Source organism: Symphalangus syndactylus, chromosome 2 (genome assembly GCF_028878055.3).
Source record: "Symphalangus syndactylus isolate Jambi chromosome 2, NHGRI_mSymSyn1-v2.1_pri, whole genome shotgun sequence".
NCBI lineage: Eukaryota > Metazoa > Chordata > Mammalia > Primates > Hylobatidae > Symphalangus > Symphalangus syndactylus.
Window position 1 is genome coordinate 41,104,901 of NC_072424.2, and position 15,730 is coordinate 41,120,630.

At 44.8% G+C, this 15,730-nt stretch overlaps 2 protein-coding genes across 15 annotated transcripts in view; one reads left to right on the forward strand and one right to left on the reverse strand.

Annotated features, from left to right (window-relative positions):
- UBTD1 (ubiquitin domain containing 1) overlaps positions 1-611 on the reverse strand; it is a 68,510-nt gene extending 67,899 nt beyond the window's left edge. For both annotated transcript variants that reach the window (XM_055253604.2, XM_063629518.1), the window contains exon 1: positions 53-611. In XM_055253604.2, coding sequence (XP_055109579.1) covers positions 53-122 — 70 coding nt within the window. In that variant the 5' untranslated portion in view covers positions 123-611. The remainder of the gene's footprint in view (positions 1-52) is intronic.
- Positions 612-658: 47 nt separating this feature from the next.
- Positions 659-15,730, forward strand: part of MMS19 (MMS19 homolog, cytosolic iron-sulfur assembly component) — a 42,169-nt gene continuing 27,097 nt past the window's right edge. For 5 of the 13 annotated variants that reach the window (XM_063628798.1, XM_055253389.2, XM_063628812.1 and 2 more), the window contains exon 1: positions 900-1,054. In XM_063628798.1, coding sequence (XP_063484868.1) covers positions 943-1,054 — 112 coding nt within the window. In that variant the 5' untranslated portion in view covers positions 900-942. Of the gene's footprint in view, positions 1,055-15,730 lie in introns of all 13 variants that reach the window. The other 8 variants (XM_055253359.2, XM_055253398.2, XM_055253426.2 and 5 more) reach the window with 6 other exon arrangements.

Below are 15,730 nucleotides of genomic sequence, written 5' to 3' on the forward strand. Positions count from 1 at the left end.
AGGGGGACAACTGGCGGGGTGCCCAAGGCCCTGCTCCCTTCCCCATCGTTACCTGCTCGCTTGCGGGGGTGTCCCGGGGCTGCCGGCCTCTCCCGGCGCTGTCTCCCCACGCAGTTGCCCATGCTGGCTCCTCAGCCAGTCCCCATGCACCGGAGGCGGCGGGGTGGTCGGCTGCTCCGCGGACGGCGGCGTCCCGGGTCAACGGCTCCGGCCGCCCGGCATCGGGCGCTCCCCGATCACCCCCGGGGGCGCGCTCAGCCCTGGCGCTGGCTCCGCCAAAACTTTGCGGGCCAGGGGAGAGAGGGAGGTGGCAGACTCCCCAGCACGGTCCCAGGTGGCCGGGCCAGGGGGGCCCGCGACGGTGCCCGGCCGGAGACCAGCTCCGCTGGAGCGGCGGAGAGAGGGGGCGGGCACCGCGGCAGCTACTCCCGGCTCGCTCGGGGCACCAGGCAGGGGCCGGCCCCCTGGAGGCTGTCACTCAACTGCCTAACCCCGCCCCAGGCCGGCCCCTCTCCTTTCCGCCGGCTCTCGGTGCCCGCGCTGCCGCCGCCACCCGCCCCAGGTGCGCATGTGACCGACAGCACCGCCCCCTCGGGCCGGGCCTGATTTTCTCATTGGCTTACCCCGTGGTGCGTACCGCCCCTCTCCCCACCCAGCCAGGTGCCCGCCCCGCCGCCCGTCTGCCGGGGAGCCGGGCTGGGAATTATTCGCCCTCAACGGCCTCCGGCTGCATGCCCAACAGCCGCCTTCCCTCTGGGTGCCACCGCCCCATTCCAGGCCCCGCCCCTCCCTGGAACTGCCTAGCCAGAAGCCGGCAGGCACGTGACCCGGGGCGCCCCGCCCCCTTGTCCATCTCCCGGCGATTGGCTCGGGAGGCGCATGCGCGGAAAGGCCGTCTCGTGCCACCGCCCATATCCCCTCCCATGGTCTCTAGTTCGCGTCATGGCCACCGCCGCGGCTGTGGAGGCGGCGGCGCCTATGGGCGCCCTATGGGGTCTCGTGCACGACTTCGTCATGGGTCAACAAGAGGGCCCCGCTGACCAGGTGGCTGCAGGTATGGCAGACGGCGCCGCGCGCCTTCCAAATGGGGGCCAACAGGAGAGAGCGGCCTCAGTACAGGCGCCGGGCGGGAAGGGAGGAGCGGGGTGACTTTGAGAGATTGGTCTCAAGGCTGCTTAATGAGCACCGCGAGCTTTAGAGCCATAACAAGTTGGAGAGTTGCCTGTGTCTTCCTTAAAACCATTTACACTTCTCATCTCCCTATAGCCAATTATAGGGAATCATTACATTTTACAGATAAGGAAACTGAGGCTCAGCGAGGGCAAGAGGACTTGCGCAGAGCTGCAGACCAGGCAGGAGGGGGAGCTGGGACTCGGACCCAGGCGTTCAGGTCCGAACCGGGTGCTCACGCCACGAAGCCACGCTGTTTGTGGGAGGTTGACGTGTGGAGGTGCATCCTCTCAGCGTCTGCTCCCGTCGCGTGGCATCCTGGGAGTGACGGATGGCCCCGCGCTCTGACTGGCTGGAATTAAGAGGAGGCGAGGAGACGGGCCAGGAGGAGCTGGAGATGTTCTGGGTGTCCTCCTTAAGACTTTCTCTCCGTTTCTTGTAAAGTTCTTGATTAATTTGCTCCATGACGTTTTATGTGGCGTTTGTTTTTATCTTCTTCCCAGACCCCCACTTTCCTGCTTTTGACCATTTCAGAGATCTCTTAGTTCAGACAGCTTATCTAAAATTAGAATAAAACGATTTCCAGGCTTCTGTGGAGTTATGAGACTTTGCTCTTCTAGGAAAAAAAAAAATCTACTAAAAAGTTATTGAATGTTAGGAGGCCTTCAGATCTTGGGTTTAAGTAACAATATAAAAATTATCTAATGAGTAGTTTTTTAAAAAAAATTTTGGAAATTTCGCATGCTTGGAGAGAAGTAAGGACACATTTCTCTTGCAAATTGAGCGTATTAACCTTTAGAATGTGTAAGAAAAGAATAGTGAATCTGCTAGAAATACAATACTTTGTTCGTTAGCAGTATTCCACTTTAATTGAATCATGCCACTATTGTTGAACACATATTATTCCCCAAACATGATGCAAAGCAATAGGAATATAAATACAAATTAGGTTAGATCTGTGCCCACCAGGAACTTATAGTATGCTGGGAGAGGCAACCATTCTGTAAGAGGTGTGTGCAGCGTCGTTTGGAAGCATCAAGGAGCAAATACCTGGCACTGCCACCAAACTTAACATCTTACAATTTTATGAAATGTAGTGTGTTACAGCGTCTTAACAATGTCATTTTCCCTCATGTTTTATTATGAAAATTTTCGAATATCCAGCCAAGTATAAAGAATTTTATAAGGAACACATCACTTAGGATCTATCCTACCATTAACATTTTAATATTACTTGCTTTATCGTATAGCTATCCATCCATTTAAATTGCAGATACCTGTACACTTTCCTTTAAATACTTTGGCATGCATGTCATTGACTAGAGTTTGTTGACGGTTTATTTTGGTGTAAAACGAAATATATAAATCTTTAAGTGTACGTTCACTGATTTTGACTAATGCATACACCTGTACAATCCAAACCCCTACCAAGATATAGAATATTACTATATCAGTGCCATTTGTGACGAGTCTTTCACATTTATACAATATGAAAACAATAATTTTGGATTTTTTGGATTCAGAACATATTTTGAAAAGACATCTTGAATGTCTTATCTTGAATAAGGACTTAACCTTGAATAAGGACTGCAAATTTTTCTCTTTTTTTTTTTTTTTTTTTTTTTTTTTTTTTTTTTTTTGAGACAAGGTCCTGCTTTGTCTGCCAGGCTGGAGTGCAGTGGTGAAATCATGGCTCACTGTGGCCTCGACCTATGCTCAAGCAATCCTCCTGCCTCAGCCTCCCGAAGTAGCTGGGACAACAGGGCGTGTACCACTGCGCTCGGCTAATTTTTGTATTGTAGTGACGAGGTTTCACCATGTTGCCTAGGTTGATCTCTAACTCTAGGACTGAAGCCATCCTCCCATCTCAGCCTCCCGAAGTGCTGGGATTACAGGCATGAGCCACTGGGACTGCTAAATTCTTATAAACGTTTTGCAAAATTTATATTTTTGTTTCTTTCTGAAAAAAATGGTCTAAACCGTTGCTTAATTTGAATTCAACTCAACTGATTTAAGACTGTAACACTAGCCCTGTTGTAATTTAGCCCTCCTAAGAAAAGAAAGTTGGTGGTGGGCACAGTGGCTCATGCCTGTAATGCCAACACTTTGAGAGAACAAGGTAGGCGGATTGCTTGAGCCCAGGAGTTTGAGACCAGCCTGGCCAATGTGGTGAAACCCCGCTCTACTGAAAGTACAAAAGTTAGCTAGGCATTGGTGGTGCATGCCTGTAATCCCAGCTACTCAGGAGGCTGAGGCTGGAGAATCGCTTGAGCCTGGGAGGCAGAGGCTGCAGTGAGCGGAGATCACGCCCCTGCACTCCAGCCTGGGCAACAGAGCGAGACTCTGTTTCAAAAAAACAGAAAGAAAAGAAAGTTGGGGCCGGGTGCGGTGGCTCACGCTTGTAATCCCAGCACTTTGGGAGGCCGAGGCGGGCAGATCACGAGGTCAGGAGATCGAGACTACGGTGAAACCCTGTCTCTACTAAAAACACAAAAAATTAGCCGGGCGTGGTGGTGGGCGCCTGTAGTCCCAGCTACTCGGAGAGGCTGAGGCAGGAGAATGGCGTGAACCCGGGAGGCGGAGCTTGCAGTGAGCCGAGATTGCGCCACTGCACTCCAGCCTGGGAGACAGAGCGAGACTCTGTCTCAAAAAAAAAAAAAAAGAAAAGAAAGTTGGTACAGAGGAATAGTAACAGATAAAAGTTGAAGAGGTTTGGTAGGGTTGGATTATGTATAACTTTGGATTCCAGGCAGAGGAATTTGAATGACCTATTATTATCTGTACTAAGAGTTATTGTAGATCCTTGAGCCCGGGAGCCATAAAATGAAAACGAATTTGACAAGGATTAAGTTAATATTGTCAATCTTAGATCACAGCCCTAGTTAGGGTTGTTGAAGGATAACAGTGTTGAAGCGTTTATAGAATAAGATGTGCTTTCTAATCCTTCAGCCTAAATCAAGCTTTGTTAGCGCTAAAGGGACCAGCTAGCTTCCTGTTCAGTCACTCAGAGTAGCAGCCTGCAAATTTAAATGCAGAAGGAGCACCCTTTGATCACAAAAGCAGCTGCTGCCACCTTTGTTTTGTACCTGGGTTCCTGGTGAAAGTGTCAGCTGTAAAGAAGCTGCAGGCGATGGGAGGGAAATAACCTGGCAGCCTAAGGGTTAAAGGCCTCTTGGGCAAGCCTTCAAAGCCTGCCACTACCTGGCCCCGGCCTTTTTTTCTCACTGCTCCCTGGACATTTAATTCCAGGCAGCCACCTTTATTCGTAGTTCCCTGAGTGCTTTCCTTCCCAGTTCCCTTCACTAGCTCTGTGTAATCGAAGTTAGACCTGAGAGTCAAGGCCCAGCTTCAGTTCCCTACCCCTCCCCAAGTGTTTCCTGATTAACCCAGCCAGACAGCATCTCATATGTCAGAATCTTTGTAGTATGCACTTCTCAACCACTCATGTATTTAGTGGACTAGTTTAGTAGCTGTTGCTGTATACATCTCCACATCCTACCCTCCCAGTTGTACCACCAGAATCTCCTTGAATTGGCATCAGTAGGTACACAATAAAAACTACTTGAGTTAATGCAATGAGAAATGTTGAAGGAAGAATCTGTGGAATTTGAGTTCTGACTAGTTATTATAGGGCTTGAAGGAGATAGAGGACTCTAAGAAGACCCCAAGGTTTTGAACCAGAGGATGAGGAAAAGAAATACTTTGTCCAAAATTAGGACAAGAGCTGATTTTCAGAGAATGTGATTTTTGAACACGTTGAATTTGCAGGTGATGGATATAATTTTTTTCCTTTTAGTTATTTGGATTTTCCTTCATTTCAGTCTTTATTGTATTGTGTTTTTCCATATTTGTGATTCCCTAAGAATACCACTATTTCTTAAGTCAAAGTATTAAAGAACAGTAAAATACAGTTTAGTGAAATATGTGAGGCATTATCAGCAGAAAGGGCATTTTGAGAGCTGGATTGGAACTTAGTCCTGAATGGGATTTTTCTCTCTCCTGCTCCTTCTCATCCTCCCACCCTACCCGCTTCCCCTCACTTCCCTTTGGCTGCTAGTCCAGATTCTCAAGAGGCTTCAACTCCATCAGACAGAGATCTGTTTGTGCATTCTGTGTCAATGATCACATAAATACTCCTTTGACTTCTCAGTGCCCCAACACAAACTGGTGCCTTGCTAAGGAAAGTGTGGGTAGTTAGGAGGTGCTAGTAGGTCCATTTTTAGAGAGCAAATCTTGAACATGTTGGAAAATCTTAGACCCTCCTATAAAGGGAAATGAACTTACACTGATTTTTTCCTTGATACCAGCGAAAATACCCTTAGGAAAATTAACTCTCTGTTAGCTTTCTTCATCCCAGGAGTCCAAGTGCATAATTAATAGTATTTCCAGGTATTCTGGGTGTGGTGGTGGTGTTGTTGTTGTTGTTGCTGTTGTTGTTTTGAGATGGAGTTTTGCTCTCGTTGCCCAGGCTGGAGTGCAATGGTGCGATCTCTGCTGACCGTAACCCCCGCCCCCCGGGTTCAAGTGATTCTCTTGCCTCAGCCTCCCAAGTAGTTGGGATCACAGGCATGCGTCACCACGCATGGCTAATTTTGTATTTTTAGTAGAGATGGGGTTTCTCCATGTTGGTCAGGCAGGTCTCAAAACTTCCGACCTCAGGTGATCTGCCTGCCTTGGCCTCCCAAAGTGCTGAGATTACAGGTGTGAGCCACCATGCCAAGCCTGGTTATTTTTAATTTTGGATACTTTGCACCATTAAAAGAATTAATCACTTAAAGTTAATGGCCCATGGTCCATAAACCTAGGAATTTTACTTCTTTCTCATGCTAACCCAATCTCTGTTTATATCACTGTGGTAACACAGAACTTGTTACACTGTGATTGTTTTATTTATTTATTTTAGAAGCAGCGTCTACTCTGTTGCCCCAGCTGAAGTGCAGTGCGACCTCGAAGAACTTCTGGGCTCAAGTGATCCTCCGGCCTCAGCCTCCAGAGTAGCTGAGATTACAGGCCCATGTCACCACACCTGGCTAATTTTTTTTGTAGCGAACAGGGCCTTGTTTTGTTGCCCAAGGTGGTCTCCAGCTCCTGACCTCTAGCGATCCTCTAGCCTCAGCCCACTGTGATTGTTTTAAATGTCTTTCTGGGCTAGGCATGGTGGTTCATGCCTGTAATCCCAGCACTTTGGGAGGCTGAGGTGGGAGGATTGCTTGGGCCCAAGAATTCGAAACCAGCCTGTACAGTATAGTGAGACCTTGTCTCTACAAAAATCTTTAAAAATCAGCCCAGCATGGTGGTGTGCCTGTAGTTGCAGCCACTTGGGAGGCTGAGGTAGGACAATCACTTGAACCCTGGAGGGAGAGGTTGCATTGAGCCAAAGATGGCACCACTGCACTCCAGCCTGGGTGACAGAGCAAGACTCTGTCTCAAAAATGAATGAATGAATGAATGAATGTTTGTCTTTCTGCTCCAGCAGACTATGGACTTCCCCAAAACTCCCTGCCCACATTTCTATCTTAAGCCCTAACATGGTACCCTATTTATAATATTCAGTAAATGTTGAATGAAAACATGTAAACAAACATACGGCTTTTTTTTTTTTGAAGATGAAGTCTTGTTCTGTTGCCCAGGCCGGAGTGCAGTGGCACGATCTTGGCTCACTGCAGCCTTCGCCTCCTGGGTTCAAATGACTCTCCTGCCTCAGCCTCCGAAACAGCTAGGATTACAGGCCCATGCCATCACGGCCAGCTAATTTTTCTATTTTTTTTTTTAGTAGACACAGGGTTTCATCATGTTGGCCAGGCTGGTCTCAAACTCCAAACCTCAAGTAATCCACCTGCCTCGGCCTCCCAAAGTGCAGGGATTACAGGTGTGAGCCACTGTGCCTGGCCACCATCTTCCTTACTCTTTTTTACTGTCTTGTAATAGCTTTATTATCTCATTTTTCTCTAATTTTTTCTTTCTTTTCTCTTTTTTTTTGAGACAGAGTCTCGCTCAGTCGCCCAGGCGAGAGTGCAGTGGCTCTGTCTCCACTCACTGCAAGCTCTGCCTCCTGGGATCACGCCATTCTCCTGCCTCAGCCTCCCAAGTAGCTGGGACTACAGGCACCCGTCACCACGCCCAGCTAATTTTTTTGTATTTTTTTTAGTAGAGACAGGGTTTCACTGTGTTAGCCAGGATGGTCTCGATCTCCTGACCTCATGATCCGCCCACCTTGGCCTCCCAAAGTGCTGGGATTACAGGTGTGAACCACCGCACCCAGCCTCATTTTTCTCTAATTTTTTCTACTTTTGTACTCTTTTTTTTTTTTTTTTTTAGATTGAGTTTCACTCTTAGCCCAGGCTGGAGTGCAATGGCATGATCTCAGCTCATTGCAAACTCTGCCTCCCAGGTTCAGGTGATTCTCCTGCCTCAGCCTTCGGAGTAGCTAGGATTACAGGCATGCACTACCACACCCAGCTAGTTTTTGTGTTAGTAGAGACAGGGTTTCGCCACGTTGGCCAGGCTGGTCTCAAATTCCTGACCTGAGGTGATCCGCCCACCTCGGCCTCCCAAAGTGCTAGGATTACCGGCATGAACCACCGTGCCCAGCCTTATACTCACTTTTATGTTTGTGCTGCATTAATTCAAGAATTTTGTGAAAGCTATATGAAGACTAAAGGGCTTTGCCAGGAGAGTTCACCCACATACTGGGATTCAAGGAATCACATGCAAATGGCTATTTATTTGTAATTATAAAGCAGCCATTTTCATATTAATGTACACAGAATGCTGAAGAAGCATTTTTCTTTTTTTTTTTTCTTTGAGACGGAGTCTCACTCTGTTGCCCAGGCGCAATTTCAGCTCACTGCAACCTCTGCCTCCCAGGTTCAAGCAATTCTTCTGCCTCAGTCTTCTGAGTAGCTGGGACTACAGGCGCACGCCACTACGCCCAGCTAATTTTTGTATTTTTGGTAGAGATGGGGTTTCACCATATTGGCCAGACTGGTCTCGATCTCCTGACCTCATGATCCACCCACCTCGGCCTCCCAGAGTGCTGGGATTATAGGCGTGAGCCACCACGCCCGGCCTTTACCTCAATTTTTTTAAAAAATGAAAAAATAGAAGGTACTGAATGGGCCCTATTTGGCACTTCTTGTTTTAGAGCCTTCGTTCCAAACATAGACCCTAGCCTGGCATCCACGGAGGGTTTTGATGGTATTGCTGAAGAAAAATGATTCAGTTCATTGATATCCTTTGCTATTAACAGTTGTTAGTCTCCTGCGGCGTCATCTGTACAATTGTTAACTCCTTCTGTGCCCATTATTGAAATTAGTTTTTGGATGGGTTGTTTCAGCAGAGTTTTCTGTACTGTAGCCAGGCGGTTCCAAGAAAGTACCCTTTTCTACCTTCCCAAATGTTGCAATGCCCTTTTGTGGTTCGTAACCCAGAAATAGGTGTTTCAGTTCATGTAAGTGTTGCCATTAAGGAATTGGGTGTAGAACCCAACTTGGTTTGTTTGGCCTGTTAGTCTGGCTGCTACCCCTTCCCCCACCCTTACAGTCTGCTCATTTTTTCCCTTGGCTCTTTCTCAGGAGCTGGGGCAGCAGCTGGGCCTTCCACATCCTGGCACAAGTGGGCTAAGAGTGCCTGATGTCTAAATTGGTGCCAGTCACGAGCTATAAGTCCTAACTAGAGCTCTCATTTTCCTCATTGGACGACTTCTTACTGTGGTGCTAGAGTGAGCCTCTGTCCAGCTCAGCTCATAACTGTTGCTGCGAGACCACAGACTTTAGGAGAACTGGAAGTTTAGTTTAGGATTTCTTCAGACCTCTTTTTCACTTTTTCCAGCATTGGTGCAAGCTGACTAGTTAAGGTTCTGCATTTAGAGGTAGGTGGATTAGGAACCCAGAACAGGCTGCTGGAAGTAATTCTCTGGTTGTCACACCTTATTTAGCTATAAGTGGTTTTTTTTGTTTGTTTTTTTTGTTTTGAGACGGAGTCTCGCTCTGTTGCCCAGGCTGGAGTGCAGTGGCGCAATCTCGGCTCACTGCAAGCTCCGTTTCCCGGGTTCACGCCATTCTCCCGCCTCAGCCTCTCCGAGTAGCTGGGACTACAGGCGCCCGCCACCATGCCCAGCTAATTTTTTTTTTTATTTTTTTAGTAGAGACAGGGTTTCGGCCGGGTGCGGTGGCTCACGCTTGTAATCTCAGCACTTTGGGAGGCCGAGGCGGGTGGATCACGAGGTCAGGAGATCGAGACCATGGTGAAACCCCATCTCTACTAAAAATACAAAAAAATTAGCCGGGCATGGTGGCGGGCGCCTGTAGTCCCAGCTACTCGGAGAGGCTGAGGCGGGAGAATGGCGTGAACCTGGGAGGCGGAGCTTGCAGTGAGCCAAGATTGCGCCACTGCACTCCAGCCTGGGCGACAGAGCGAGACTCCGTCTCAAAAAAAAAAAAAAAAAAGTAGAGACGGGATTTCATTGTGGTCTCGATCTCCTGACCTCGTGATCCGCCCGCCTCGGCCTCCCAAAGTGCTGGGATTACAAGCGTGAGCCACCGTGCCCGGCAGCTATAAGTGTTCAATGTGAACCAAAGCCTTATGAAGATGGTTAGCCTTTTACCCTGTTTCTCCCTTGAAAATACATTCTAAGATGCTTCTCTTCAATATATGTGAGTTACTATTGTGCTGCTAAAATTGCATTTAAAGGCCAGGTGCAGTGGCTCACATCTGTAGTCCCAGCACTTTGAGAGGTCAAGGCGGGTGGATCACTTGAGCCCAGGAATTTGAGACCAGCCTGGGCAACATGGCAAAACCCTGTCCCTACAAAAAAATACAAAAATTAGGCGGGCATGGTGGTGCGTGCCTGTAGTCCCAGCTACTCGGGAGGCTGAGGCGAGAGGATCACTTGAGCCCAGGAAGTCGAGGCTGCAGTAAGCCTTGATTGTACTACTGCACAGAGCTAGACCCTGCCTCAAAAAAAAAAAAAAAAAATCCAAATAATATAGGTAGATACTCCTCCCTCCAGGAGGTGGAATTTAATCTTCCCCTCCCCATTGAATGTGAGCTGGACTTAATGAATACCTTACAAATAAAAGAGTACCAGAAAGAGAAAAGTAGTAACTGTATAGTGCAGAGACCTGGCAGACATACCTTAACCAAGTGATCAACATTAACATTGCCAGTAATGGAGAAGCCATGTGACTATCTTATATCCCTGATATGATATGATGAGAAGGGTACTTCACCTCTGTGATACTCTTTTTTAAACACATAACCCCAGTCTAAACATGAGGGAAACATCAAACAAACGCAAATTGGGGAACCTTCTATAAAGTACTTCTTTAAAACTATCAAGGTCATGAAAAACAAGGAAAGACTAAGAAACTTTCGCAGACCAGGAGAGACTAAGAATTCAAGATAACTGACTGCAATTTGGTATTCTTAATTGGATCCTGGAACAGAAATTTGGCATTAGTGGAGAAACTATTGAAATCTGAATAAAGCCTAGAGTTTAGTTAATGGTGTGTATCAGTGCTAACCTAATCTCTTAGTTTTGACACTCGTACATAGTTTCACAGATGTGTGCCATGTAAGATGTTAACATTAAGAGAAACCGAGTGACGGCTATACGGGAACTCTGCACTATCATTGCAACTTTGCTATAAATGTAAAATTATTCCAAAATGAAACATTTCTTTTAAAACAATAGTCTACCTCTCAACCCTTAACTATGCATTTTCCCTCCCTGAAGGCAACAAATGTTATTAGTTCCTTTTATATCTTCCAGAGATGTAAATAAATGCAAATAAAAACAATCCCCTCTCCCTTTAAAAACAATGCTACGCACATATTATATACACTATTTATACACACTGTTCTTTTAGATCTTGACTCATTATCAGTATATATATAGCTTCAGTCTTTCTTCATTTGTCTTTTTAAAAGTAGCTACAGGCCAGGTGCGTTGGCTCACGCCCGTAATCTCAGCACTTTGGGAGGCCAAGGCAGGTGGATCACTTGAGCTCAGGAGTTCGAGACCAGCCATAGGCAACATGGCGAAACCCCCATCTCTACTGAAAATACAGTCCAGCCTGGGCAACAGAGCAAGATGCTGTCTCAAAAAATAAAAATAAAAAAGATTAAAAAATAAATAAAAGTAGCTACAGAGAATTCCATTGTATGGATGTACTATAATTCATTTAACTGGTTTCTTATTGATGGGCATGTGTTGTTTGCAGTCATTTACTGTTACGAATAATGCTGTATTGAATAACGTTATACATGCATTATTTTGCACTTTTACAGTAAGTTAGCCCTCCATATCTGTGTGTTCTGCATCCTTGATTCAAGCAACTGCAGATCAAAAGTACATGGGAGAAAAAATTGCAGCTGTACTGAACATGTATAGACTTTTTTCCTGTCATTATTCCCTAAACAATACAGTGTAACAGCTATTTACGTAGCACTTAGATTGTATTAAGTATTATGAGTAATCTAGAGATGATTTAAAGTATACAGGAGAGTGTGCATAGTTTGTGTGCAAATACGCTACCATTTTATATAAGGGTCTTGAGCATCCACAGATTTTAGTATCCTCAGGAGGTCCTGGAGCCAATCTCATGTATATACCAAAAGATGACTAGATAGCTAGAGGATAAATTTCTAGCTTTCCTGGGTTAAAGCCTATATACGCCTAGAATTCTAAAGATGTTATATTGCCCTCAATATAGGGTTGCACCAGTTTATAATCCTACCTACAATATTTAAGAATGTCTATTTCTGAATACTATGACCAAACATAATATATTGCTAAGTTTTTTGTCTTTGCCGGTCTGTTAGATTTTCCTAAAAAGTTTCTATGTGGTTTAATTTACATCTTTTATTGTGAATATGGTTGAGCACCTTTTCATACATACTTGTTCCTTTTACGTGGAATGCCTGTTCATTTTTTTGTTTTTGCCCATTTTATTTTTTAAATTTTATTTATTTATTTATTTTGAGACAGATTCTCACTCTGTCACCCAGGCTGGAGTGCAGTGGCATGATCTCAGCTCACTGCAACCTCTGCCTCCCGGGATCAAGTGATTCTTGTCCCTCAGCCTCCCGAATAGCTGGGATTTACAGGTATGCGCCACCACACACATGTTTTGCCATGTTGGCTAGGCTGGTCTCAAACTCCTGGCCTCAAGCAATCCACCTGCCTTGGCCTCCCAAAGTGTTGGGATTACAGGCATGAGCCACTGTGCCCGGCCTGTTTTTGCCCATTTTAAATTGTTGGCCTTTTCTGCATTGATTTGTGGGAACTCTTTATATATTGGTAAACTGGCCTTTTGTTATAAGACTTGCAATTTTTTTTCCCAGTTTGTCCTATGATAATTATTTTTACCTTGTAGAAAATCTGACTTTTTAAAACCAATCTTTTATGGCTTCTGAATTTTATCTTGTTCTTAGAAATTTTCTCATATTTAAAAAATGTATTTTGGTGAAAGATTTAAAGCCAATGTTTGTTTTTGTTTGTTTTCCAAATTGGTTCCAGGACCAGTCATTCTAATACTATTTATTGAATAGTCTTTATTTTTCCCATTAACTGAAATAGGATTTTAAAAATCATATTCTCATATGTATTTGTGTCTCTGGACTTTCCATTCTATTTTTGTACCATTGATTTCTTTGAATATGGATTGAAACTACACTGGTTGTTTTTGTTTTTTACTTTTATTATGGAAAATTACAAGTATATTCAAAAGTGTATACTTTTTATTTTTCTTCTTTGTTGTTGAAAATGTACACTTTTAAAATGTGACCATATAATAATCTCTTAATATCTGGAAGGGCTACCTTCTCCCTGCTTTTCTATTACTCTTTTTCACAACTTGCCTGTCTAATTATATATATATATATTTTGCACTTTAATTTCAGGATAAGCTTATCTAGTTTCCAAAAGTATTCTATTAGTGTTTTTATGGTGATTATCTTAAAATTATAGATTGATATGGGAGATTTGTCATCTTGAGTCTTTCAAAGATATGAGATGCCTTTCTATAAAGTTTCCTTTTCAGATCTTCATTAGTGCTTGTTTTAAAAAATTCTTTTACCAATTTCTCCCCATTTTCTTCTGTACTTTGCAGCCACCATTCTACTCTCTGCTTTTGTGAATTAAACTTTTTAGATTCTGCATATAAGTGAGATAATAGGATACTGTATTTGTCTTTCTCTTCTGGCCTATTTCACTTAGCAAGATGTTCACCCAGGTTCATTTGTGTTGTCCCAAGTGGCAGGATTTTGGCCTGGCACAGTGGCTCACGCCTGCAATTCCAGCACTTTCGGAGGTTGAGGTGGGCGGATCACCTGAGGTTAGACGTTCAAGACCAGCCTGGCCAACATGGCAAAACCCCATCTCTACTAAAAAATACAAAAATTAGCCAGGCATGGTGGCATGTGCCTGTAATCCCAGCTACTTCGGAGGCTGAGACAGAGAATTGCTTGAAACTGGGAAGTGGAGGTTGCAGTGAGCTGGGATCACACCACTGCACTCCAGCCTGGGTGACAGAGAGAGACTCTGTCTCAGGAAAAACAAAAAAACAAAAAACAAAACACCAAGTGGCAAGATTCCTTTCTTTCTTATAGCTGAATAGTATTCTGTTGTATATGTGTACACACACGTCACATTTTCTTTATTGATTTATCTGTTGACACTTAGGTTGTTACCAGATCTTGGCTACTGTGAATAATGCTGCAGTGAACATGGGAGTACAGACATCTCTACAGATACTGATTTCATTTCCTTTGGATATGTACCTAGTAGTGGGATTGTTGGGTCATATAGTAGTTCTATTTTAAATTTTTTGAGAAACCTCCATGCGGTTTTCCATAATGGCTGTACTAATTTACATTCCCACCAACAGTGTACAAAGGTTCCCTTTTCTCTCTGTCTTCACCAGCACTTGTTATCTCTTGTCTTTTTGATAATAGCCATCCTAGCACATATGAAGTGATATCTCACTAGTGCTTTAAAGTTTTCATCGTCTAGGTGCGGTGGCTTATGCCTGTAATCCCAGCAGTTTGGGAGGCAGAGGCGGGTGGATCACCTGAGGTCAGGAGTTCACTACCAGCCTAGCCAACATGGTAAAGCCCTATCTCTACTAAAAATATAAAAATTAGGGCCAGATGCAGTGGCTCATGCCTGTAATCCCAGCACTTTGGGAGGCCGAGGCAGGTGGATCACGAGGTCAGGAGTTCGAAACCAGCCTGGCCAACATGGCAAAACCCCATCTCTACTGAAAATACAAAAATTAGCCAGGCATGGTGGTGGGCACCTGTAATCCCAGCTACTTGGGAGACTGGGGCAGAAGAATTTCTTGAACCCAGGAGGCGGAGATTGCAGTGAGCCGAGATCATACCATTGCACTCCAGCCTGGGTAACAAGAGCAAGACTCTATCTCAAAAAAAAAAAAAAGAAAAAGAAAATACAAAAATTAGCCAGATGTGGTGGCAGGCGCCTGTAATCCCAGGTACTCGGGAGGCTGAGGCAGGAGAATCGCTTGAACCCAGGAGGTGGAGGTTGCAGTAAGCCGAAATTGCACCATTTCACTCTAGCCTGGGTGACAAAAGAGAACTCCATCTCAAAAATAAATAAATAAAATAAAGTTTTCATCATTCAGATTTTCACGTATTTTTATTAAGTTTATGTCTAGGTTGGGCGCAGTGGCTCACGTCTGTAATCCCAGCACTTTGGGAGACTGAGATGGGAGGATCATTTGAGCCCATGAGTTCAAGACCACCAATATGGCGAAACCCATCTCTACAAAGAAATACAAAATACTTAGCCAGGGGTAGTGGCACATGCCTTTGGTCCCAGCTACTGGGGAGGCTGAAGTGGGAGGATCACCTGAGCCTGGGAGGCTGTGATTACACCACCGCACTTCAGGGTTCAAGCGATTCTCCTGCCTCCGCCTTCTCAGTAGCTGGGACAACAGGCACATGCCACCACGCCTGGCTAATTTTCTGTATTTTTAATAGAGACAGCGTTTCACCGTGTTAGCCAGGATGGTCTCAATCTCCTGACCTCGTGATCTGCCCACCTCGCCTCCCAAAGTACTGGGATTACAGACATGAGCCTCCGCGCCTGGCCAAAACAAAAGTTTTTATGTAGTGTATTTTACCATGATTTTTAAAAATGCGGAAAAAAGTTTATATCCAGGTAGTTTTTTCATTTTTCTTTTTTCACTATTATAAACAGGGTCTTTTTCCTTATATCATTTTACAGGCTATTGTGTATATGTATATATATGAAGGTTTTAAATTTCATAATATTTTGTATCCAGCTAATTTAACAAATTATTTTGTTTGTAATTTTTTTATTTCTCTTGGATTTTCAGGATATATGCTCATGTCATTCACAAATGATATATTTATTTTCTTTTCAATTCTTATACAAAGCTGCATATTTGAAGTGTTACAGCAATGCTGCTTCTTATCTAGGAGGGCTCTTGGCAAGTATAGTGGGCCCCCAGGTACAGAGCCTAGGGCAGTCAGGAAACATTATAATTAGTGTTGTTCAACCCTTTGGTAGGGT